Raw genomic sequence first — 24958 nt, forward strand, 5'->3', positions numbered from 1 at the left:
GGCGGAGATTGTTTAGGGTTACTTTTATCTCCCTTTCAAATTCGGGAGTCGGGTCCCTTGGAAGTTCTTCATAGAATTTTGTGTCTGATAGCTGTCGTTCCCCTTCCTTTAAGTAGTCCGACGTGTTTAGAATGACTATGCAGCCCCCTTTATCAGCTGGTTCGATAGTAATGCCAGTGTTCTTTCGTAGTTCGTCGAGTGCCCTTCGTTCTGACTTGTTTTGAAATGGCCGATTTTTTTCATACGCTCTGATGATATCTTTTTGAACTGCTGATATATACATATCGAGGTGTTCGTCCCTCTGCTCACCCGGAAACCATGATTTGTCGCCACCAATCACTCTATTCTCGTCCGTACAGTCCTTGCGATAATGAAAAGTATTCACGGAGGCGGAGATCACGCGCAAAGTTATCGAGGTCTTGGTACAGTTCAAATTCATTGAATCTACCGGATGATGGACAAAAGGTCAAGCCTCTCGACAAAAGTTGAAGCTGAGCGGATGTGAGTGTTGTGTTTGACAGATTGAGGACATTTTTCTTATAAGTTTTCGGCTGCTCTAGGCTATCACATGGCACGGGAGTGTCAGCGTTATATTGGAGAGTAAGGATGTTTTGATTAGGATTGCAATGTGGTTTCGAGTTCCCATTTTTCTCCTCAAAGTTAGGTTGTGGTACGGGTGGTCCCTGGCGTTCTTGTACGGCCTCATTCCTATTTTCCTGTTGCAGAGCAGTGGAGCTACTGCAGTCCCGCTTGAATTTTCTATCTTTTACTACTGAAATTTCGCCTCTCTTCTTTAGTTCATATCTTTCCAGTTCTCTTGCCTCATGCTCTTCAAGATTAGATACCAATTTTTGCATGGCCTCCGTGACACTGTATTCGGCGGCCTTACGCTCACTATGGTCCGCAATGACTCGAGTCAGTTCAAGGACGCTTCTAGTAATATTTTTTCCCTGTTCCCTCTTTCTGCTTCACTTAGTGTAGACATTGAGAGGTTGCAGGCTAGGCGGAGGCCCTTAGGTGCAATTTCGTGAGATAGATATTTGGTTAGTTGTTCCGCGTGTTTTTCATATTGCACCCGCTTTTTAATGATTTTCCTAATCGATAGAAATGAGTGGGACCATGCGTGTTTAAGACTGCCCGTACCTTTTGTTTCTCCGTGTCGTTTGGAAGCCGCCGCCTTGGTCTTCACCGCATTTGTCCGCCTGGTGTTGTAAGGCCTCGCTGGTGGGAGTGGCGACGTCGTCACTGCTGGGACCCTGGATGGCTCTTTGTGTCCCTCGGCTCCCTGTTGTTGAGTGGGTTTGGCACTGGAGTTTGCCGTTCAAGCCGTTGCCGCCGATATCTGACTCACTGTTGGGACTCGCTGGCTCGCTGGCCTCGCTGGTGGTAGTGGCGACATCGTCACTGCTGGTGCCCTGGATGGCTCTGTGTGTCGCTCGGCTCCTTGTTGTTGAGGGGGCTTGGCACTGGAGTTGTCCGTGCAAGCGATTGCCGCCGATCTCCATGCCGCCGACGTCCATCGCAGCTGCTCCCTCGTGTGCTGTGCCAGCAGTGCGACTCCCTCGAAGCTGGCATGTAAGCCGTCAGCAGCCAGGAAGCGGCGCAGCGGGAGTGTTGAGAAACCATGTTCGACGTAATAGACGCCTGCTCCCAACAACCTGAAGTGGCAGAGACGGCGGGCCTCTCGGCTGAATCGCTGTACCTCCATATTAAACCAATTCATTGATCGCCAGTTCGAGTCCCGCCGTCAGCGATTGGGTGCGCGAGGTAGTGGCAGACTAAAATGCAGTGTCTTGATGTTGGGGCGCATCTGCCTCATTCGCTTCAACGCCTCCCTCAACGAATCCAGTGATCTTGAAGAGCTCGTCTTCAGGATGTCCGTCGTGCCCACATGCAGAAACAGCGTGTCCACCCGGTAAGGTAGGTACTCAAGTAGCGCCGGAATGTCCGAAAACATAGCACCACCACAGGAGATGAAGCACGGTGTCGACGAGTCGTTCGGGCTGAAGTGCGTGTGGACGTACCGCATGATTGAGTCCCCGATGACGGCACACTTCGTAGGGTAATTTGGATATCGCCGCGACAAACGCTCCGTTGATGATGTACTGGCAGCCATGGTTCAGGTCAGTGGGAGTAATAATTCAATGGGCCAGTTAGTCTTTATGAACGTATGGGATATGGCACAACGGGAGCGTTGTCAACAAGGATAAATATATTTATTTCCCGACAGTTTCGGGATGGGTCCTCCCTTCATCAGGGGATGAGCTATACTGACATGAACTTCCAAACTTCGTTGCTGCCTCGTCCCTCTCACCTTGAAAGATGTTTGCGAGAGTGAGAGGGAACTAAAAAAAGGAAAAAGAAAACAAGAAAACAAAAAATGGGGAGAAAAAGACGAAAAAGAAAAATAAAGAGAAGAAAGAAAGTACAAAAGAGGAAAAACCACTGTCAACACTGAGAACGCAACCAACTGTCCGTGTACGTCCACATACGGTCCTTATCACGTGCTGTTCAGTTCTCGACGTGAGTCGGGCCACCCAAGATTGTCGCCGCGGTGCCGGGAGGGTCCGTGACGGCGTGCGTAAAGAAAGGGCTTCCCCGTAATGGGTCGGTCGGCGTGCGGCGTGCGTAAAGGAAGGGTTTCCCGTTAATGGGTCGGTCGGTTCTTTACCTTTAATCTTCGTCCGTTTCCCTTCAATGGTCATTAAGTGGTAGGCGAACGTAAACACTTTGTATGTGCATGTGGAAAAAAGAAAAAAGGAAAAAAGGAAGAAAAAGGGAAGAAAAAAACCAAAAACAAACAAGAAAGGAGAGTGTACACGTACGAGTCAGTCAGAAAAAAGCATGGTCTCCAGCTATCAATCTTTGTCACCAATTTTCTCCTGGCTTACTTCTCGGAGGCAGTTATATATATATATATATATATATATATATATATATATATATATATATATATATATATATATATATATATATATATATATATATATATATATATATATATATATATATATATATATATATATATGTGTGTGTGTGTGTGTGTGTGTGTGTGTGTGTGTGTGTATTTGAGGCAATGCGGTGTTGACCGCGGAGCCTCACTTTACTGAGAATTACTGGTTTGTTATGAGCGAAAGCTCAGCAGAGAGGCACAGTGTAGAAATGGGAACTACGTAACTCACCAGGACACGGCATTGTGACCATGAAAACAGCACACTTGTGTATCCAATTCAAATACACCATGTCTTCGCAAATTGTGTAATTGAGATCTAGAATAGAAGGCGATATAATTATGTCTAGTTATCTAGAATAGAAAGCGATATTGTTATGTCTACCATGTCATATACATAAATCTATAGGACATGGCAGACGAGTCAGCATGCTTTGCATTGCACAACTAGAAAAGAAACCAAGAAGTCATGCATCCGAGAAAACCAGCCGCTACACATATACAGAGGGCTTCGCTAAAAAAATCAGGGCATAAATATGGCTCTCCACAATGATTGAAACTAGAAATATGGTACTCCACGCGAGCCACTCATGTGAATATCTCTCATATCGCGCCTTCGGCTAAATATTTAAAATTGAGAACGTTGGTCGAAACATGGCGGAGAACACTCTGATACAGCAGAAAAAAGACAATTATTTGTTCACGTTGGTTTCTTTACCATTTCGCGTGCCTTCTTTAAACAGTGCAATAATCGTCAGGCAGCCTCTACGCAGCCACCGTATATTATACAGCTTCTTCACAAATTCAGTCCACAATGTAACAAAATGGACATAAAACTAACACACGCACAAAATTGTGGGGTAATTCCACTTTAGGGGTGCAAAGACTGAGGAAAGAGCTTGGCATCAAACCTGTTCGCTCTCACTCGCCCTCCTCTCTTCCTTTACCGTGCAAAGCCGGGCATATGCCTTGCCCTCTCTCCTCCTCTTGTGCCTTCCGGTCACCCGCACTTCTCTCCCAGAACCCTCTGCTATACTATATAACTAGTGGCTATGCTATGTTAGGAGCTGCTCGGCACGTGACCTCATTTTGTAGAGCATATTCGTCCAGTTTTCTGCGAAAGATCATGGAGTTTTGCCAACATTAAAGACAACCCACCACAATGGTCTAGTCGTTAAGACACTCGGCTGCTGACCTGCAGGTCGCGGGTTTGAATCCCGGCTGCGGCGGTCGTAATTTTTTGTGGAGGCACAAGTTATTGAGGCCCGTGTGCTTATATTTAGTGGCACGTTAAAGAACCCCACGTAGTCATAATTTTCTCAGCTCTCTACTACGGCGTCTCTCATAATCGTATGTTGTTTTCAAGACGTCAAATCCTACATATCAATCAACCTTACCAGAGCATTACATAGGTATCGATTGCCTTACACAGCCGAAAAGACAAATCGAATGACCATAACTGTATTACCTTGTCCGAGTAAGAGCACGTATCGAGAACATTTGAGTGTAATCTTGAACGAATGCAACCACTAACAATATGACGAGCATTTTTCATGCCTTAAATATAACTTCCGACTCACCTTACCGCTAATCAGAACACTCGACAGCTGCCGACTGTCTTTGCCGCAATAAGTGTACGGCGGAAATTTCTTGTACCTTTACTTTTCATTACCCGGCCACAAGCTGTCTGGATAAACAGGCGACATGACACTTTGTATGGGCGAGTGCCTTGCCCCAAAAGTGCTGCGAACTTGAGATTTCGGCCGTTTGTCGTTTGTCTTTTGATTTTTAGAAAACGTAATAAGTAAATAAATGAAGTTGTGTTACCTTTCACGTGAATGAATAAACGATTTCTTCTTGATTCATCAAATATTCCCGTTATTTTGGCACTTTTCCTGCGAAAATAAACCAGTTCATAGTAAAGCAAATTCAACTTCCACACAGAAATGATATATTTGTATATCACCGTACTTTTTTCCCTTTTCATAGCACAAGTGTTGGTATGTCAGGTGAGTTTTGCTTTTTGTTAGTAGTACGTCCACCTCACACCTAGGATTTCCGATTTTCTCTTCTGTTATGTTGGTTGTCCAAATTGGATGTGGAGTGCCTAGAAACTGAAAAAAGGTTGGTGTAGTTTTCCAACCGCTTTCCTTTTCGTTATCTCATGCACAATAAACGACATCGTGGCATGGAATTGTGTCATGCTAACGACACAATCAAATTACGACATGAACGCGCCGAAACAATCGCTGGTAGTTTATAGCCAGAGATACTTCTGTGATGTTTCGTGAAGTTGACTCTGGTACCTAATCTGATCAGAATGGAAAATGCGATTTGATCAAAATATGACCAATGTGTGGATGAACGTGTGGCATGACGTCATGCGTTCAAATACGAAGCTCGTTGAACACTGCCGGAAGAAAAGGCATACCTACAACTTTTAACAATGGGGTGGCGATAGCTCGGAAACAAAGCAGTGGGAAAACTCCTCATGTTCTGGCTCATCCAACGTGCCAAATCGGCTTGCAACACCGGTGGCATAGTACACTGATTGACCTTCACTGCTTTGTTGCCAGTGCATGCACACGACGCCACTTCCATAGGTGGTGAAATGTATATGTTATTTTGTTATTACCAGCTAAGCCAGAGTATTTTATAAGCTGGAAATATGTTACCCGGTATAGAGTTGCCTATATCAACGGCACACTTGGGGCTAAAACAAATAAAAACAGAAAACGCTGGAGTCAAATTAATGTTGCGGCTCGTGAAACGTCTAGATAATATGCATCTTACAAATTTATGAATTCGGCCATGCAGTAACAGGTGGGATTGAGACAGGCATTCCAGAGAAACTCCACTATGAAACGAGATATGAAAGCCACAACATATTAAGCCGATAATTTTAAAATATTCTAATGCACGTTAGTAAGAATGCAAAGCCAGTTGATCCGGACATGTGTAATCAATCTCATGAAAGGGTTGAAATGTAAAACTTAGAGACGACGTATAAAGTTGAATGTCTTCTGGAAAATCTACCCTAGTGTAATTTTCGTGATATTTTACGAGTGAATATTTTCTTTGGAAAAAACATGGCTTGACCGTTAAGTTAGATTAAGTGCCGCTTTAGGCACAATGGCTCCACTTCGTTTAAAGTGATGTGCGTTGTATCGCACTTTAGGTATCTTATTCTCAGTTATGGTGCTGAAGCAACATAACAGTTTACCATGAGGCTGCAGGCTTTCGACATTTGTGCAGGAAAGGGTACTTATGATAGCTAAATTCTTATATAAAGAATGTTGCTAACCTAATTATTATATCAAGAGCCGATGGTACTGTTACGTTTTAAGTGCGGACAACTTTAGGGCCATGGCTCGTGATGCTTGCATCTATTGATCTGTTCACGCTCACAGTAAAATGGTCAAGACGCGCCATATTAAGAGTAGCAATGCTCGCACCCATGTAAAAACTACCAATTATTCAACCAATTAGTCAAATCTATATTTTCACAGTTTTTTTGCTAAATGAAAGAGCTAAGTTCAAATTATGTAATTTACAATAAAGAGCCTGGAATGTAAACGCTATGTCACACTATGAAGCACATTGTTTTGCACATTTCTAACTCTGGATCTGTCATAAAATTAATAAAAGAACAGCCATTTTTGGACCACTGTGCCATAATAGGAGACATAAAAATATGGATGCTTTTATGCCCCAGCAGTAAGTGTTAATATGCTTCAAGCAGCGCATAAGGGAGGATTAACGAATAGTTGCAGTTTCAGAGCCAGTGCGGCCTCTTCCTTGAGTCGTTTTTAGGGCTTGTATAGCAGCATAGACATACCGGAACTCAATCGTTCTGTATTCAGAGCGAAAGAAGTCTGCTCGAAAATCACGCATCTGCATGGCAGCATAGGCAGCACGCGTCACACATTGCTTAGTTTTGTAGAGTGAGCTGAAAAAGCATTTATTGGGTTGACTTAACATATTTTTTGATACATTGATGGCATCTTGTTTCTACTACACACTAATCTATGCTGCGTACTGGTTATTAAGTTATGAAAGCTTTTAAGTAATACAGAATAGGTCTGTATATTACTTTGGAGCTGCCGAAGAACGGTCAGCTACAGACTCTTAATTCAAGGGTGGCCTTTGTCAAGGACCAAAGAACACGTTTATTGGCAAAACCAGCTGTGGTATATTAGGGCAATCTTAAATTTTAATTCAAGCCACACAAAAGTTGTAAAAGAAGGCATCGCGCGACCTGTACTGAATGCCGCTCTTAAAAAGTCATGCGAGCTACTGATGGCGCGTGCATTTCATATACAGGTGTGTTTTCTTACAAACTCTGGCTTTCCGAGTGTCATGACGTGCTCCGTCTCAAAAAAACTAAGAAGCTTCATCGCCGTAATTCTACTGTCTCGAAAGTAAGCAAGAAAAAAAAAGCCATGCTGTCATTCCATACCTACTCAGAACCGCTCAATATTCGTAAAACGTTGGTGCTTGGCATGACGTAAACGTGTTGTTTTCAGTGCGATTTTATAGATAGAACGTTGTCTGAAGCCACAGAAAGAGACAAGCGTATCTCCAATTATGTCCAAAATATGTACCCTGCGCTACCCGCGAGGATTACATCGTTTCACATACTTGCGGCAACATAACGCGAACCAAGGCGTTCCCTAAAAGTAAATCCCATCGAGAGCATCAGTGCACGCTTTTGCTTCTGTTCCGTCTGATTTTGCAGCTTCTTACAGATCATGTGGTTGTGTGCCCGATCCGCAGAAAACCATTGTAAAAATGGACACGTTCATCAGCATACACGTGAAGTAGGTGACGCCTTGTTTATTACATCACATATATAGCAAATGCATAAGTCACCCTCAAATCACTGTTACAAATGGAGAATACAACTATCTGTCTGACAAATCATGATGCATGTTGCGTCGCAACACATTTGCACGTGCGTGTGCATAGTTATAATGACTAGCTTATTTGTCTATATGTTCTTTCTTTTTCAAACAGTCGTGAGTTCAACGCTGGGTCATTTTCTTTTTTCTCTCTGTATCTAAACTTACCGTGCTGTCACTTATTTCACAACGAGCATCCACAAACTACCCGAACATGCGATTCTGCTTCACCATTTAATTATTGTGTATTTATGGCATCACTCATCGGCATTCACCTCCCTTTTTGCCGATAACGCATCGCAGTTGAGGCATTCGTTGTTTCGTTCTGGCGTCGCTTACGTGCGTCGCTGACAGGATGCTGTTCACCAATTGCAGCAGTGGTAACGCGATTAGGCAGAAGCCCGTAAATATTGCTTTAATTTGCGATGGCACGAAATTTCGCACCACTTTATTCCTAATAGAATCTCCGCGATCCTTTCCGCCTGTACTGGGTGGCAAGCAGTTTATGCGAAACTGATCGGCATTCCTGCCTTATTTATGCCCCGCCGTGGTGGTCTAGTGACTAAGGTACTCGGCTGCTAACCCGCTGGCCACGGGATCGAATCCCGATTGCGGCAGCTGCATTTATGATGGAGGCGGAAACGCTATAGGCCCATGTGCTCAGACTTGGGTGCACGTTAAAGAACCCCAGGTGGTCGAAATTTCCGGAGCCGTCCACTACGGCGTCTCTCATAATCACATGGTGGTTTTGGGACGTTAAACACCACATATCAATCAATCTGCCTTAGCACTCGCTGTTCTTTCTTCCTTCTTTTCCTCGGAAACACTTTACCACTATGTAGAAAGTCTATCTGTAACTGCTGCCCTGGCAGCCAAGGTATAGCACGTCTTGTATATGGCGATATTTATACTTCAATATTCCTTCAAGGAAACTATATATTCATAAAATAATCGCCGGTAATACCACCTAAACTTTTAACCTTATATATTTAACATACCTGCTCCACATAATTCGTCACCAAGACAAGCAGTGACGAATGAACATTCCTAGTTTCTTCTTTTTCAAACGGAATTGTAAGTAATAAAAAATATGCTACCTTTCTGATGCCTTATGTCAATGCGAGAACGTTCCAATCACACTCGGTGATTGCTAAATGACTGCTGAGGAGGATAAATGCGAAGATCTTTCTTTCTTTCATAATCTTCCCGTACAAGCAACTGGTGGTTGTAAAGTAGACACACAAACGAAACTTCTGCCACACAACGCAATTATATTCAACAGGTGCCGGGCAAAACTACAATGTGCAGCACGCATATTGCTTCTTGCATTGTATTCGGTGCGAGTGACTTCACTTTTACCTGGACACTTTTGTGAAAAAGGCATGTCGAGTAAAAATACGTCAGAAAATATACGGTCTATTGTATTTCAACATTGAATTTTATATAGCAAAATAAAGATATGACTGCAGGGCATAATACCCTGTTATTGTCTGTGGAAGAATCCGATCCACGATTGTTTTCCGGCGTACAATGTTCAAAGAAGGAAGCGCGTCAAGCTAGGCCATGGTGAAGCAAATATTTCTGTTTCCACCATCCGCACTTTCTGTCCTACGAAACATTATACCATGCTCACACCATATACCATGTTCATACCATGCTCAGAATTTCCATGCTCACATAACAGCGAATTGCAGTTTTGTTGACCATATGGGGGCCATCATTGTATCATTGGTATGATCGATTTATTCATTTCATTTGTTACACCTGGTGTTTAGATGTCGAGTTCCTTTCCGTGAACAGTGTACACTTGCAATTAGAGCTCACTGACGTTTCAGCTCAACATATATATCTGAATATAAAGCCATGGCAAGGAACTAAGATTACCGGCACACCGTGTTTTCTGATATGTCAAAACACGGGCTGAAAAGGGCTTTAGTTACGGTATATGTGTGTGAACACTTCACGCGGTAACTTTTAAACCCCCGCAATACGTTTCGTATATTTAGAACTTACGGCAACAGTAAACTCAGCAAGTTGCAGGAAATAAATATAAAGTGCCTTCTGATACTTTATCATAGACTGAAAGATTTGTCGCTTTTTTATAAAGTTGGGAAATGGTGCTTCACACAGCGTGTTCGAGCAATAAGGGAAAAGAGACAAATAGAAAAGAAAAAAAAATTCGCACCATATTCACGGAGTGAATGAAGGAGAGTGGGGCGAAGCATTCGTCCGTCCATTCGTTCTTGCTTCCGTCTGCCCATGCGTCCGTCTGTGTGACCGTCCATGCGTTCATCCGCCCGTCCGTGCATGCGTCTGTTCGTGCGTCCGTCCCTGCGTTCGTCCATGCATCCACCCCTGTGTCCGTTCATGCATCCGTTCATGCGTCCATCCATGCATCTGTGTGTGTGTCCGTTCGTCCATCTATTCAACACTCCAAGTACCACCATCTCGCATCTTTTCATGATATATTCCTCATTTAGAAGCACCGCCATCCAGCGGACATTCCAAGAACTAAACGAGAGGTGGCACATGCACACTTTCTTACGGCTTGCGCTTCGGGTCTACTTCCCACTTTTCACCACCTCGAGTTCATGGTATATACTAGTTCACTGTATTCATGGCACTGTGGCCCAACGCTCGCTAAACCTTTCTAAAACCAGGAAGGTTACGCCCAGCGAGTATAACGTAGCAATCTTTTCCTGTCAGATAGTGCTCAATGTATATGCCAATGGCTGCTAATGGGAAATGAGAGACAGGAGAATTCGGCTTTTACTTTCTTACGGCTTGTGCTTCGTATCTACTTCCCACCTTTAACCACCTCGAGTTCATGGTATATACTAGTTCATTGTATTCATGGCACTGCGGCTCAACGCGCCCTAAACCTTTCTAAAACTAAGAAGGTTACACCCAGCGAATATAACGTAGCAACACTTTCTTGTCAGATAGGGCTCCATGTACATGCCAATGACTGCTAATGGGGAATGAGAGACAGGAGAATTCAGCTTTTGCTCCGTGTCTACTTCCCATCTTTAACCACCTCCAGTTTATGGTATATACTAGTTTCGGGATGTTAAACCCCACAAATCAATCAAAGTCAGATGTTTTGAAAAGTGCAATAGCGCGAACTCGGCGAAGAAAACTCCAGAGACATTGCGAATAAAGTAATAGTTGCTGCGCATTTTCTAGATTGCTTGTTGTGTGTGTGTGTGCGCGCGCGTGCGCGCGTGTGTGTGTGTGTGTGTGTGTGTGCGCGCGCGCGTGTGTGTGTGTGTGTGTGTGTGTGTGTGTGTGTGTGTGTGTGTGTGTGTGTGTGTGTGTGTGTGTGTGTGTGTGTGTGTGTGTGTGTGTGTGTGTGTGTGGATGTGTGACGTCAGGAGAACCCGAAGCGCACGACTTTCTTGATGTGTGCCTTAATTTTAACTTAATCTAACTCGTAACTGAACCAACTCGCGTAACTCAAACGTGCGCCAATACCCTTGACTTAATACTAACAGATCACCCCGACAGCCTTTCGTCCATTTCATATCTTCCAGAAATTAGCGATCACAATGTAATTCATGCTTAGTTTACGTTCAAACTGGTGTCTCGTCAGAAAAGTAAAAAAACTATACGTCTTTATGACAAAGGAAATTACACAGCTATCATTGATGAACTCCGCTCTTTCTTTCCATCTTTCGAATAATTTTTCCAAAATAGATCAGTGCAAGATAGCTGGAAATTATTTGCGGACAAAGTGGATTATCTTGTGAGCAAACATATACCCACATTCAATTTCCAGACCGACACTCAAAAGCCCTGGTTCACCAAAACATTAAAACGCCTGGAAAACAAAAAGAAACGCCTCTTTTGTTCAGCCAAACAGAAGGGAAGCCAATGCGCATGGGAAAAATACTATCAAGCCGAACATGACTACCTAGGAAAGATATGCGAAGCAAAACACTCTTTCTATAACTATAACTTGCCGACCATTCTAAAAAGTGATCCACGGAAGTTTTTTGAAGTAATCAACCCTCACCCCACGCAGTCTACTAACTTCACCGACGATGCCGGCAGACCTGTAAGGGACGTTGATTGGGCAAACATCTTTAATAGCGCATTTGAATCAGTGTTCACGAAAGAAACCGACCTTTCATTTTACATGTCGACTTCCACTATCGAACTCTTGATGCCACCCATCACATTTTCCGTGTCTGGTATACTATCTATAATTAACAACCTAAAGCTGTCGTCCTCCGCGGGTGTAGACAATATTAACTCCAAGTTCCTTAAAAACACTGTAGATGTCTGTGCCGAGTATTTATGTTTACTGTTTTCGCAGTCACTTGCCACAGGCGAACTGCCCGACGATTGGAAAAAAGGGAAGGTTATTCCAGTCTTCAAAGCTGGTAACAAAAACTCGCCTCTAAATTATCGTCCCATCTCATTAACTTCAGTGCCTTGCAAAATCATGGAACACGTCATATTCACTCACATTATCAGTTTTTTTGACAAGGTTAATTTTTTTCATCCTGCACAACATGGCTTCCGAAAAGGGTTTTCATGCGAAACTCAACTAGCACTTTTTGTTCGTGACCTTCATTCCAATCTCGATAATAACCTCCAAACCGACGCCATATTTCTAGATTTCACCAAAGCATTTGATAAGGTACTTCATAAACGCCTGTTACTGAAACTTTCCCACTTAAACTTACACCCCGCAGTCTTAATCTGGATCCAAGAATTATTACATAACCGTTCCTAATCTGTCCTTGTAAATGATCAGCTCTCCATCTTTATTCCAGTTACATCAGGTGTCCCTCAGGGTTCCGTCCTTGGCCCCTTGTTATTTCTAATATATATTAACGACCTACCAACGAACTTAACTTGTAACATACGCATGTTTGGTGATGACTGCGTTTTGTACCGCACAATAACGAATGTATCTGATCAAATTAGCCTCCAAAGTGACATTAACCAAGTGCAGCGTTGGTGTGAACGGTCGCAAATGGAACTTAATCCTAACAAATGTAAACTTGTGTCGTTTCAGCGTCGCCATAACCCGCTCACCACTTCCTACGTAATCTTTAACACTCTTGTTCAACTTGTGCAATCCTACAAATACCTTGGCCTAACTTTGTGCAGTGACCTAACTTAGGCTGAGCACATCCGGACTATATTGCAGCTGCTAATCGTACTCTCGGCTTCCTAAAACGTCATCTGCGCAACACACCCCGCCATGTAAAATTATTAGCATATCGGTCCCTCGTAAGAAGCAAGCTTCAATATGCATCGTCAATTTGGAGCCCACAACACGCTATCTCATTACTGCACTCGAATCACTTAAAAACCGTGCTACTAGATTCATTCATTCCTCATATGCCTATCACATAAGCGTGTCATCTTTAAAAGAAGAAATTGGCCTGTCCCCTCTATCTTCCCACCGCCGCATTGCCACCCTTCGCTTGTTTTATAAACTTTTTCAGAGTCCACTTGCAATCGAACCTTACATCCCCCCCCCCCCATTTCGCAGGTCATATCGCATTGGCCATGTCTTTCAAGTTGCCCGTCAACGTTCCCTCACCATTACTTTTGCTTCCTCATTTTTTCTTCGTGCAGCAAAAGACTGGAATGACCTCCCCCACCATATTGCAGCAATCACCTGTCCATCAACATTTATGCATAGCGTCACAAGCCATTTTTCAAGCTAATTCATGGCTTTTTTGTACGTTTTTTGTAACCCCACCCTTTATGTAATGTCCCCCTGGGGACCTTTAAGGTAATAAAATGTAATGAAATGAAGTGTGTGTGTGTGTGTGTGTGTGTGTGTGTGTGTGTGTGTGTGTGTGTGTGTGTGTGTGTGTGTGTGTGTGTGTGTGTGTGTGTGTGTGTGTGCGTGTGTGTGTGTGTGTGTGTGTGTGTGTTTATTTACATAAGGAATGAGTAAAATATACCTTTTTCTATTTTTTCACTCCTTCGCGCTATCAATTGTGCTCTTATAAACCAACCACACCTTCGATAAAACACAATCTTTCCTGACTTTGTCGTGGAAGAATAGATGTCTCACAGATAAATCGCCGAAGACTTCAAAACGTCACACATCACTTAAACTGGTGCATTTGCAGAGGCAAAATGCAGAATAAAGCTGTTAGGCATGTAAAACTCGCCCCGAAGACTTTCACTTAGGAGGAGATAATGGTGGCAATGGATTTACAGCCAAGTTATTTGTAAACTGGTAGCGGAATGTCCGTAGAAGCCAATGTATCCTTTAGATGGCGGCTCGTTTTCACCGTCACCGTCTACATATGTAGAGGACAATTAACAGCAAACAAAAATAGAAAATAAAATATGGCAATCACAACCGAAAGCGGTAGCGACGTTGTTCTCACCCTTCATATCTCTTCATTGGTCCTACTTAACGTGAAATTGAAGATTTTCTTCATTTGCTGACCTTTCACGTGCCGTTATAAATACGCGAGTTTATGGCACCCTATGGCTTGCTGAGTGCGCGAGAGAAAAGAAAGACCAACAAGAAAAGTTGAAGCAAGAGGGAGATATCAAAACATTTATTGCTAATAAAGAAGTCACTTTAGTGGTTGAACCTCTTAGTCTGGAAGATTGTTGGCTCTTGCCAATGTCCGGGGTCGGCCGACACGGACCCGTTGCTGCACTGGATCAGAGGTGGACAGGGTCGCCTCCCACTTGACTACTGTAGGATTATGCTTGGTCGATATACTGTGATTGTGTTGGCACTCCCAGACCATATGCAGCAAAGATGTTTTATTAGCCAAATGGCTCACTTGCGATTTGCACCGAAATCTTCGCAGATGAAATTGACGCAACTGTTCACGAGCACAATAGCGTATTAGTTCAAAAACTCACGTTGCGCAATCGTTGAAAACCACCGCAGCCTTGAGAATGTTGCTTTGGCAACCGTAGCGTACAGCGTCTCGTAGCTTATTTTATTGCACTCGCTGTCACCAAAGGCGAGGGCACGTCAGCCGTGCACAAGCGAAGGCAGTCGGAAGTAACAAGAGCGGCTACTTCACATTCTGTGAGCTGATTCAGCTTTGAAATGTCAGGCCAGGGGTGAACACATACGAAAATAAATAAACTACAGAAAGTACCCATGAAACACCAAACAAAAGTGAGTTATGCCTCGTTCACCCGGCACTGCCCCGAACTAAACAAGCTCTTGTAGCATCCTGTAGCCTAGCCTACCCTATTTCAATGCCGCCGATCTATGCCGAAAACCTCTGTATATGAAGGGTGCTTGCTCCAGAATCAATTGGATGAATTTGAGGGTTTACGACCAGTGAATAATCATGAAAAATTCTGACTTTTTTCCGGTCGAGTATTGTGAGTTAATCAGTCCTGCCCAAGATACAAGGGAGAGTAGGGATAATCACAAGAAGCAATTGTCATCCACCCATGAGTTGCAAGAGGCTGGAAAGAAATCCGTAACGTATTTTCAGTAGTCCAAGATCACAACCTTGGATCAGCGTGCCCTTCCGGAGTTATAGGGGAACCATGCAAGCTAACGCGGAGGCTAGGAGACTCTAGCCCGCGGTCAGTCTTTCCCTATCAGTGAGAATTATTGTTGACTTTGTCGTCCGTTGACTGTATCACCGTCTTCTGCTCGTCTTTGTCTCCTTTCTTGGTCTGATGATGCATCGCCTCGGCTTCTTCGAACGTCTCGGGCAGCTTCTGGTTGTTTGTCTCGGGCAGGGGAAGAGTGAGCAGCGCCGCCACGCACGACAGGCCACCTAAAATGAAGAGGGGAACGAAACGACCATACACGGCCTGGGAGGAACCGTGAACGAGCCGGGAAAAAGGCTTTTGTAAGTTGCGTCCGCAATAAAATAGGCCTAGAACATGCAGGCCTAAGCTGAAGAGCACAATTACAGTCGAGTGAACACGCTTTCCTGTCACCTTAAGCGAACGCATAAGAAACCATGTAATCTTATTACTTGCATCCACTGGACTTTTTTTTTTCTAACCTACAAAGACGCCTACACCAATAAAAATTTTATGCGACTGTAATAAACACTACCACTCTAAAAGTTGACATCGTTCTGCTTATCGCCATAACTGAGTGTGATTTTTTTGTACTTATAAAAACACCCCTTTCTTTATTGGTACGATTACGGAAAAGACGCAATGTTGAGACTGGTTTTCCTACGAGAATGGTCCGGTGGTAGCACTGTGTGGCTCCAAACGCAGGGTGATAATCACAGATGCGGATGAGGATGGGAGAGGCAGTGTTCCCAATTGTAGCGACGAACAATGCCATTAGGCCATAAGTCTTTTGTTGCACTAAATTTGCGTATGGCGAGCTTTAAGCAAAACAAATAATGTACAGTTCGCTTAAAGATTCAGTGCCCATAATGTTGATAACGTTATGGGCAGAAATAAACAACATCGAAGAGGCAGGGAATAATTTAGCCTTAGTAAACTGTAGAGTTTGCTTTAAAAGCTTATCTCATGTCACACACACTGAAATCTAAATTTCCAAAATTCGTTAAGCATCTCCATCCTGGAACTCCACCACGTCGCATTGCGAGATTCACTGAAATGGATGAGATCCAGCTTATTTACTAAACCCAGCCTCATGCAAACTTTGATTACATAATGATGCATAAACAGTATGACCCCAAGTTAGAAAAAATTTGTCCGTTGGGTGATTTTGGAGCCAGCTGCGTATGTGCAGTCACAAAGGGGGACTGAACCTTAGTGGGGGATTGGTGTCGTGTTTGAAAAAACACTAAATAAGTAAATAAGCATCATAAAAAGTAAAAAAAAACACACTATCGATTCCGAAGTCTTTTCGGCGGAAACCTGGGACCATTCGACTGACTATGCTATGCTTTCTTGTTTTGTTTTGTTTCTGCTTTCCTTTTTTTCTTTTTTTCTTTTTGTTTTTATGCTTTCTCAGCAATATAATGATTAATCAGGCGGTATAAGGGGGGAGACCACAGCTGGCGCGGCAGTTGCTATGCCGCCACAGCTACTATGCACTCTCTCCTATCACGTGATTGCTGAAAGCGCTTGAGTGGTACAGGCCAGGGCTAGCACCGTTCCGGGGCATGGACAGAGGGACGGATGAAGGATGGAAGCAATTGAAGGCTTTCGCCTCACGAATGTTTTCGCAGTGTTATTTGAAGCCTGGGCTTATAATAACCAATGCCGCGAAACATAGGATGGGTATAATATGAATCCTTGCGGCACTAAGGCTTCGCCAACGCCAACAATACTTGTACGTTCATCGCAATCATGTGCATCTAGTATCATGCTGGTCTGTTATGGGGGGATAACTCAGAAAATTATTAGATATGTTTTATTACTGCTTTTTTGGTCACCTTTATGTCACATACTTTCGCATCCAAAAGTGGCACTTAAGCCGCTTGCAGTAGCTGCTGCCTTATTGTGCTTTCTGTGCTGATTTTATCTCATCTGTCTCAGATTTCTTCCATGTCTTTTCAGTATTACTCTGCATTCGTTGTTTTCACGCTGTTGCAAACAAGTCATCTAACCAAGTAGCCAAACTTTTAATACAAGTTTTCTACACGAGACATCTGCCCACTCGTTCCCGGCCACACGAAAGACGCGATTACGAGGTATAGAGTATAAGCCGGTTACTGCAAGAAGGAGAAATATAGCGCATTGTTTGTTCTCTACAAACGGAATTTAAAGAGGTCTACCATGGTGATCTCACCAGTTGCACGACGTGCGATCCAAGAATCCTTCCTAGTGAGCCAAAGGCTTGCCGGATAGACAGTGCCTGTGTCCTTACTTCGGTAGGATCAATCTCGGCTCCATACACCGATCCCACATCGTATGCTATGGTCAGCAGCGCTCGACCCACCATTAGTGTGCACAAGAGAGCCATTCGGTGTGCTGCAAGAAAAAAAATATTGTCTATAACGACGCACACGTTTGAATGTCGTTTTTGCTGCCATCACGTTCATAACGCTCAGAAGTGAAAGACTGTTAACTTATCCCCCTAAAAAATGCACCCTAAGTGATGTGGGCTAGGTGTTTTTTTTTGCAATTTAGCTTGCCCATATATGCAAGACACACACAAATACACGCACAAATGTACATAAAGTACGAATACCCCCTTCCCCCCTACCCCGAAAAAAGCTCTTAATGCGTTCTTGCACACTGGTGAACTTCATCTTGATAAAGGCACAGAATAGAACGAAAAAAAAAACTTTATTTTAGTCCTGAAAAACGCGCTTCGCGCGTAGCGGGCGTCTCTCACGTAGGGATTGACCGGGAGTACCTGGCGGCCGCTTCGTGGGCTTGCTGGACGGCCCATTGCTGGTCGGCGAGAAGTGAGCTCCTGAGGGACCTCTCCCACTTGCTTGAAATAGAGCCCGGAGGAGTTGTTCTACACTCCCAGAGCATGTGTGCGAGTATTGCCGTGTGTCCACACGAGGGGCACGTGTCACTTGGGTATGCATCAGGATAATACACGTGAAGCTTTGCTAAGTTTGGGTACGTGTGGGTCTGTAATAGGCGTAGTGTTAGCTTCTGCAGTCTGCTAAATTTCGGATGTGGCGGTGTAAAAATACGGTGTTCAAGGCAAAAGTGCTTTGTGATGTCGTTGTACGTAATGGGTGCATCCCGATTCCACTCTAACTCAGCGAGATGGGGTTGCTCTGTGGCGGCTTGGTCGTTAAGTGCGCGCGCTGCATCATAAGCACCCGGTGGTCGGCCGACACAGGCGGGGAACCAGATTACGTTGTGGTGTTTCAGGGCACTCGGGTACGCGCTGCGCATGACACGTAACGCCTGGTCAGAGATGACGCCATGTTCGAAGGCTTTGATGGCTGGTCTGGAGTCAGTTCCCGTTTGCTCTCGAGCATACCTATAGCTTTAGCTTCTTGCTCCACTACTTCAGGGTTTCGGATGAGGATTGTGGCAGAGTTAAAAAAAGTGCCGCCATATCCACGAAGTGAATGATGTTCAGTGGGCGAAGCTCCGGAGGTATACCTGGTAAACCATGAATCCTCCGTACATATTGCCCTCTCGATTTTTTTACAGGGCTCCCCCTAGCGTACGTCGCCGCACTAAATCGAACGATTGTCTTCCACCAATGACACGCGCCATATGTGACGTCATTCATATTTTATAACATCTCGCATCTTTCATCATCAACTACAAGTACCACCGTCTAGTTTATAACATCTTGCAACTTTTCATCATCAGCTACAAGTACCGCCATCTAGTGAACACTGCAAGAACTAAATGAGAGGTGGCTACATACAGGGGACGCACAGCCGACGCCTTAAGGAGCTTCGCCCCTAAAATCTGCGGCGCGGCTGGTACCGCGGCGAAGGCTTGGTTGTTGAGATAGGCAGCGGCGTTCACGAACGAGACGTTGTCTACTTCCATGTCCATGTGCTTCAGAACTGTGGTCGCCCACGCAAGGCACGTGCCTCTGTTGTATTCGGGGTGTAAATTTCGTAGAATGGGAGCGATCGTTATAAGTTTGCGGACAATAAATGGAATGTGAAAGCCTAGCTGCTGAACACTTGCATATGCATCATGTTACACAGAATGCGACTAGCCTTCTTTCAAGATACTGCAACCTGGGGTGCGAAAGACACACATTAAACAAACTTCATGGTCGGTGTCACTTGTCTCATTCCTTTCCACATAAAGCTTTCTCCACCTGACGTGGTGCGGCACTGCCTCCGAAACCAGCAAAATTCTGACGCAAGTGACGATGCCGTGTGATGACGTTAGCATAAGATGTTTGTGTGACGATGTCCCGATGGGGCATCGTGTCATGTCATGATGCGAGAAGAAATTCTGGTGGCCTAAGACTTCATGATGAAGTAACTACATAATGTCATCAATGGCGTGGGCCACGTGGCTTTTGTACCACTTCTTTCGCGTACTGTGTTTCTTTGAAATGGCACTCAACGAGACCCTATATGAATATCGTGCCATGATGTCTATGTTTTCACACGCCACTGCTTCAGTATGATACACCTTAGAAATGGGCGTGCAGATGAAGTTTGACCACCTAAGGCTCGTGAACTTACATTTGAGAACAAAGTTTTTTATGCATTTCGTCTTAATTAAAATGGGCTCACCCTGCGAGGCAGTGAAGCCCATCACCTGGATGTTCACAGCATCAGTGCTTACCTTTATTAAAAGCAATATACTTTATTAGTGCGCAGGGAAGGAAATATACTACCAGCAAATTACATTTCTTTCTAATATGCAATATCAACCAGCCCAAGTAGTCACTATTTACAGGTCTTACCTGCTAAGCTACAATGATCTGTCCGTCACAATGAACGAAGGATACGACTCTTGAATAGAACGCTCAAGCACAGATGCGTGATAGATTTTAAGCCCGTGGCGCTCGCCGCCTTCATCGTGCAAGCTCGTCTCCATATGGGAATTAAAGCTTCTGTATTGCTGTGAAGCAAAAGCTCGTAAGAAGTGAGACATGATTACATTCTTTTCGCAGTCATTTATCAGTGCATTTAAGCAGACAAAGTATAGAAATGAATATTATACAAGGGTGCGCAATGCTATTTAACCCTCGCCATCGTACGTCGGCCTTTAGCGCACCTCGAAAACCGCTGTTACAATTTTATATCTTACCATAAACTTGACCTGAGGCCAAATAGCACAAACAGGCGAGGGCGTAGGAGCACAATGCCGTCGTCTTGCGTCCGAACTTGTCGGCCATTGGAACAGCGAGCCAAATGCCTAGAATGTCCACGGCGTTGGTTGCCGAAGACATTACAAACGGGTCGTCGGTGGCTGTGGCTGCGTACAGCTGGCCCACTTGATTCCCAAGACACGCGATGAGCCTGCGTACAAGCACTTGTCTTAGCCGGCGTCAAGGCAGCATTTTCTTGCAAACAGCAGCTGCAAGGTTTTAAAATCGACGACCTACTTCATGCTTTCATGCAGCTGTCTTATACTACAAGACATATCGAAAGTAGTATATATTATCAGCGTCAAATGATACCCGAACAGCGGCAAGCATTCGCGATGGTATAGTGTGGGCTGTCCAGCTATCACCGCGGACAGGCGCGCATATATGCGCAGAGCTGCCGAACAGTATGCGCGCGCCTGTCAACGTTGACAACTGGACGGCGCGCACGTCTCTGTCGACAAGGCTTGCAGCTGTTCGGGTTTCGTTTGACGCTGATAGTACGTACATACATGCAGTAAAGAAAGGAGCCCTAGGGCGTTATACTCTCACCTTTTTAGCGGCACAGTCTCCGTCGAGAAGCGAAGGCATTGATTGATATATGGGGTTTAACGTCCCAAAACCTCTATATGATTATGAGAGACACCGTAGTGGAGGGATCCGGGAATTTCTGCCAACTGGCGTTCTTTAACTCGCACCCAAATCTGAGCACACGGGCCTACAACATTTCCGCCTCCATCGGAAATGCAGCCGCCGAAACTGGGATTCGAACCCGCGCCCTGCGAGTCAGCAGCCGAGTACCTTAGGAGAAGCGAAGGCAAGCTAGCGATTGGAATGCGCTAGTGTGCGCGTAGAAATGTGTGAGCACGCGCCCTCGTGCGTGTCTGTGCGCATGTGTGCGCGCACGTGTAAGTGTTCGTGTGCGTGCGGAGAAACACACCAGCGTGAGCGCATGCACGTGCACCACCACAGACAAATGTGTGCGTGCAAACACAGAAATGCACATGCTCGTGCGCGCGCACATATACACTTGCGCGCTAGCCCGAATATTTTGAATCTGAAGAATTTCGGGCTTCTCTGTCAAAGCTTAAACAATTCAACAGCTTCAGAGCTGTCTCCTCAAACAAGCGCGCAGCAACTGATTGACGCAACCAGTGGACGCGTCCACACCAGAATTCATATACAAGCCCTACGCGCACCGCTCCGTGACGATGGTGGCTTGCCTCCGCGCGGCGCTCCAACACAACCGGCAAGCAGAGAGGGTAAAAAATTGGCCACGTATCTGCATGTTAATCTGCCAATGTCGTCGACAGACGATCGTGTTGCGTGTGGAGAGAATGAACAAGGTATTTATTTGATGTTCTGCGCAAGAAAATTGGTGAATGGAACTCTGGAGGCGCTGCATTAGAGTGCTTCGAGCGTGCAGCTGAGGTGAAAGAGCGCATCAAAGCACGTCACACGTGAGACATGAGCGCCATTAGGCAGTTTTCTTTAAAAAAAAGCGAGTGGTTCTGAGATGGGTGTGCGCGCCAATCTCAGAGGTGATAAGGTGTACAACGCAAGGCAACGGGTAGGTGCCACCACCGTCTCGTCTTAGCAAAGCGTAAGAAACACTCGCCTTTTCGTGCAAGCGTTGCATGGTCAGAGCAGTGTGATAAGCGCTATGGTCCTTAAAATTACTTATGTATGTCTTGTCTAGTAAAAGATGCACATGCAGAATATATACGTGTTGTTATGGTGCCTCAGACATTCGCAATCATTGCTTTTTAATTGACAATTGCACAAGCATGAACGCTCAACCTTCAGCAACATTGGTGGGCGCTGCGGATGGGGTCGGCCATTTCAAGTACCCGATGCCATTAAGAGTGGACAAACAGACAACTGTACAGAAGGACAGACAGAAAGGAAGGCAGATAGATAGACCAAAATTTTTGCGTCTAAGGTCCCCAAGAAAGGCGGAAAGAAAGCGGCGCTTTGGTGGTGCATGGAGAGTGGTGAGATAAGAGAATCACCAAACACTCCCGAGGGTACATATTGATCTGCTTCCAGCGTAACCCAAATACATCTGAGTATAACAATGTGAACGAGGGCACACCTTCCCCGATAGCACAGTTTGTGGTGAACCGCACGCCTAATACAGAGGTTTGGAGTTCGTCTTCCAGAGGCGGCAATGTTTGTGGCGTGAGCATCGAGTGACACTCTCCTTTCTCATTTGCCTTTCTTTGCCTATTTCCTTCCAATATGTCATACCAACAGGCCCACGCAACCACACTAGCTTCTGTCTTCGTCACCATTTCCACTCACCTACCAACTTCTCATCTAGATGCTACCAAGGAAAGATCCGACAAGAAAGGCGGCCAATTTTCACTAAGTTGTTCAAAGCTTGGTACAGCAAAGCACGGACTCTTCCCGGCCACTACTCCCCATCGATAGAAACGTCTAGCTTAGAGATGGGTGGCTTCCGCCTCGGTAGTAAGCAGTCACAGTGAAGGTTGAGCGCAATGTCCCCAGTGATGAGTGTGACTAAGCCTTTTTTTTAAGCGTACGCAGCTTCGCAAGTATAGCACGTTTTCTGGTCAGTATTCAACCCCATGCTTGAATCGCTTTTCTATGTTTTTTCTCTTTCCCTGCATAGCCTTTCCATTTCGTTAACGTTCTCTGTTCCTTTTATTGTGTTTCTGCGTTTTTATCTCACCCTTTCTCTTTGTCTCATTCTTTATGTACCGTATTTCGCTCTCATCATCGTTTACACATCTCTTCCTCACGATCAATTCTTTTCCCTCCCCCTTGCTGCACTATACTACACGGCAAGGCTGTGCTACGGCCTCCTAGCGAGCCTGGATAGAGGAGTAGCCATGACGGCCTCCTTCGAATCGCGTGTACGCCAGTTCGGATCCCACCTCGTGAACCTATTTTCAACTAAAATTTTTCTCTTTTTCTTTATATCATTCTATCCGTCTCTCAGCTTGTTTTTCGCCATCTTTCATTCATTCTTTTCTTTTCTTTTTTTGCTTCTTTCCTTCTTTCACTCAGTTTGTCTGCAGTTGTTTAAGGAATACTATAGGCCATGCCACAGCGGTGACTATTGAGATTTGCCTAGACTTTGAGAAGCATACTGGTTCATGATAATGATGCAACTAAAGAATCGCTGATTAGTGTGCAATGCCCTGTCCGTTTCCTCCCCGATGCTTCCTCTCCTCTAGTTTAAGTTTATTGAAGTGATTACGAATGACACACTGTTTTTACTCTTGAAAGCAATGATCGGTGAATGTGTTTGGCCTTGGTACGTGAAGGACTAATATTTATTCATACTGTCGATCTCATTACGGATCTTAACAGGTAGTACTTGTTCGTAGTCTCTAATGCAAGGGGAACGAATTAGCACTGGTTAGACATTACATGCTACCATGGCAATTAGCCAAGTTACAGCACTGTTTGATATAACAGAGTAGGATATTGAATTAATGCTACCAAATAATAACAAAACAGAAGTTATTGAAAATGAATGCAAGCAGTTAAAAAAATGGTGGGTTGTAATCTCAGCATTCTAGATTGTAGGAACCCTAAAATTTGTGAAAAAACGAAATAAGTTTTTCAAGGTATACAGCAAGAAAAACAAAGTTAGAGGAGTAGGAAGACACTGGCCTGTGCCTTCCTACTTCTCTGTCTTTCTTTTTCGCGCTGTTTACCTTGAAAAACTGAATTGTTGCCAACTTGCCCAATTTTCACTACTACTCAGTGAAATAAGTTTAGAAATCGGCAACACGCGAATGAGTTATAAATAAAATTGAGCATATGCGCAGTATTGGTGCGACTACTCGGGAAGAAGCGTAGCCGGTAGCTTGCCTGTCCACCTTTTCCTCCTTTTCCTCATGATTTCTTTTTTCCACCTTATTGCTATACTGTACTGCACATATCCATGCAATACACTGCACTCTCCTCCTTACACTCGCATCACTCTTCCTCACGCACGCTCCTCTTTAACATTATTTGCTATACAATGCTAAATAAGGCTATGCTGTGGTTCACTTTATCTCCTCTTCCTTTCACTATGTTTCTTTTGCATCTCATTTTCTTTCTTGCCATTTCATTTTTTCTCTCTTTATCTCTCTCGTTCTCTCTCTCTGCTTTTTTCTCTTTCTTTCTCTATCACTATGTCTATCTCCCTCTCTTTCTGTTCTTTTTGTTCTCGTTATCTCGCCCCTTGGCAACGCTGCCTTATTGCTCTCACGTCTCTTACAGCGTGCCTGTATAACTCGACCTCGGCACGTGGTACTCAAACGTGAATCTCGGTTCATCAATTATTTTTGTTTTATTGATTCATTTTCCTCCTCCTCCTTTCTAGTTCTATTTTGCTGCCTCCAACGCTTTGCTAGGCGTAGATGCTCTATGTGTTTGCAAGAGAACGCGCAGTGACGTCAAAACTGGGCGAGTTTCCGCCAATGG

General features: G+C 44.5%; 1 protein-coding gene and 1 long non-coding RNA gene across 3 annotated transcripts in view; both read right to left on the reverse strand.

The window, feature by feature from the left end:
• Positions 1 to 9101, reverse strand: part of LOC142765556 (uncharacterized) — a 33655-nt gene extending 24554 nt beyond the window's left edge. The window contains exons 1-4 of the long non-coding RNA XR_012884312.1: positions 8949 to 9101; positions 4922 to 5064; positions 4778 to 4845; positions 3183 to 3269 (exon numbers count right to left, since the gene is read on the reverse strand). This is a non-coding gene — a long non-coding RNA (uncharacterized LOC142765556). The remainder of the gene's footprint in view (positions 1 to 3182; positions 3270 to 4777; positions 4846 to 4921; positions 5065 to 8948) is intronic.
• Positions 9102 to 14365: 5264 nt separating this feature from the next.
• Positions 14366 to 24958, reverse strand: part of LOC119168432 (beta-alanine transporter-like) — a 70608-nt gene continuing 60015 nt past the window's right edge. For both annotated transcript variants that reach the window (XM_037419837.2, XM_075866717.1), the window contains exons 9-11: positions 20455 to 20666; positions 17543 to 17724; positions 14366 to 15630 (exon numbers count right to left, since the gene is read on the reverse strand). In XM_037419837.2, the coding sequence (XP_037275734.2) occupies positions 15412 to 15630; positions 17543 to 17724; positions 20455 to 20666 (613 nt within the window). In that variant the 3' untranslated portion in view covers positions 14366 to 15411. The remainder of the gene's footprint in view (positions 15631 to 17542; positions 17725 to 20454; positions 20667 to 24958) is intronic.

Source organism: Rhipicephalus microplus, chromosome 6 (genome assembly GCF_043290135.1).
Source record: "Rhipicephalus microplus isolate Deutch F79 chromosome 6, USDA_Rmic, whole genome shotgun sequence".
Classification (NCBI taxonomy): Eukaryota; Metazoa; Arthropoda; class Arachnida; order Ixodida; family Ixodidae; genus Rhipicephalus; species Rhipicephalus microplus.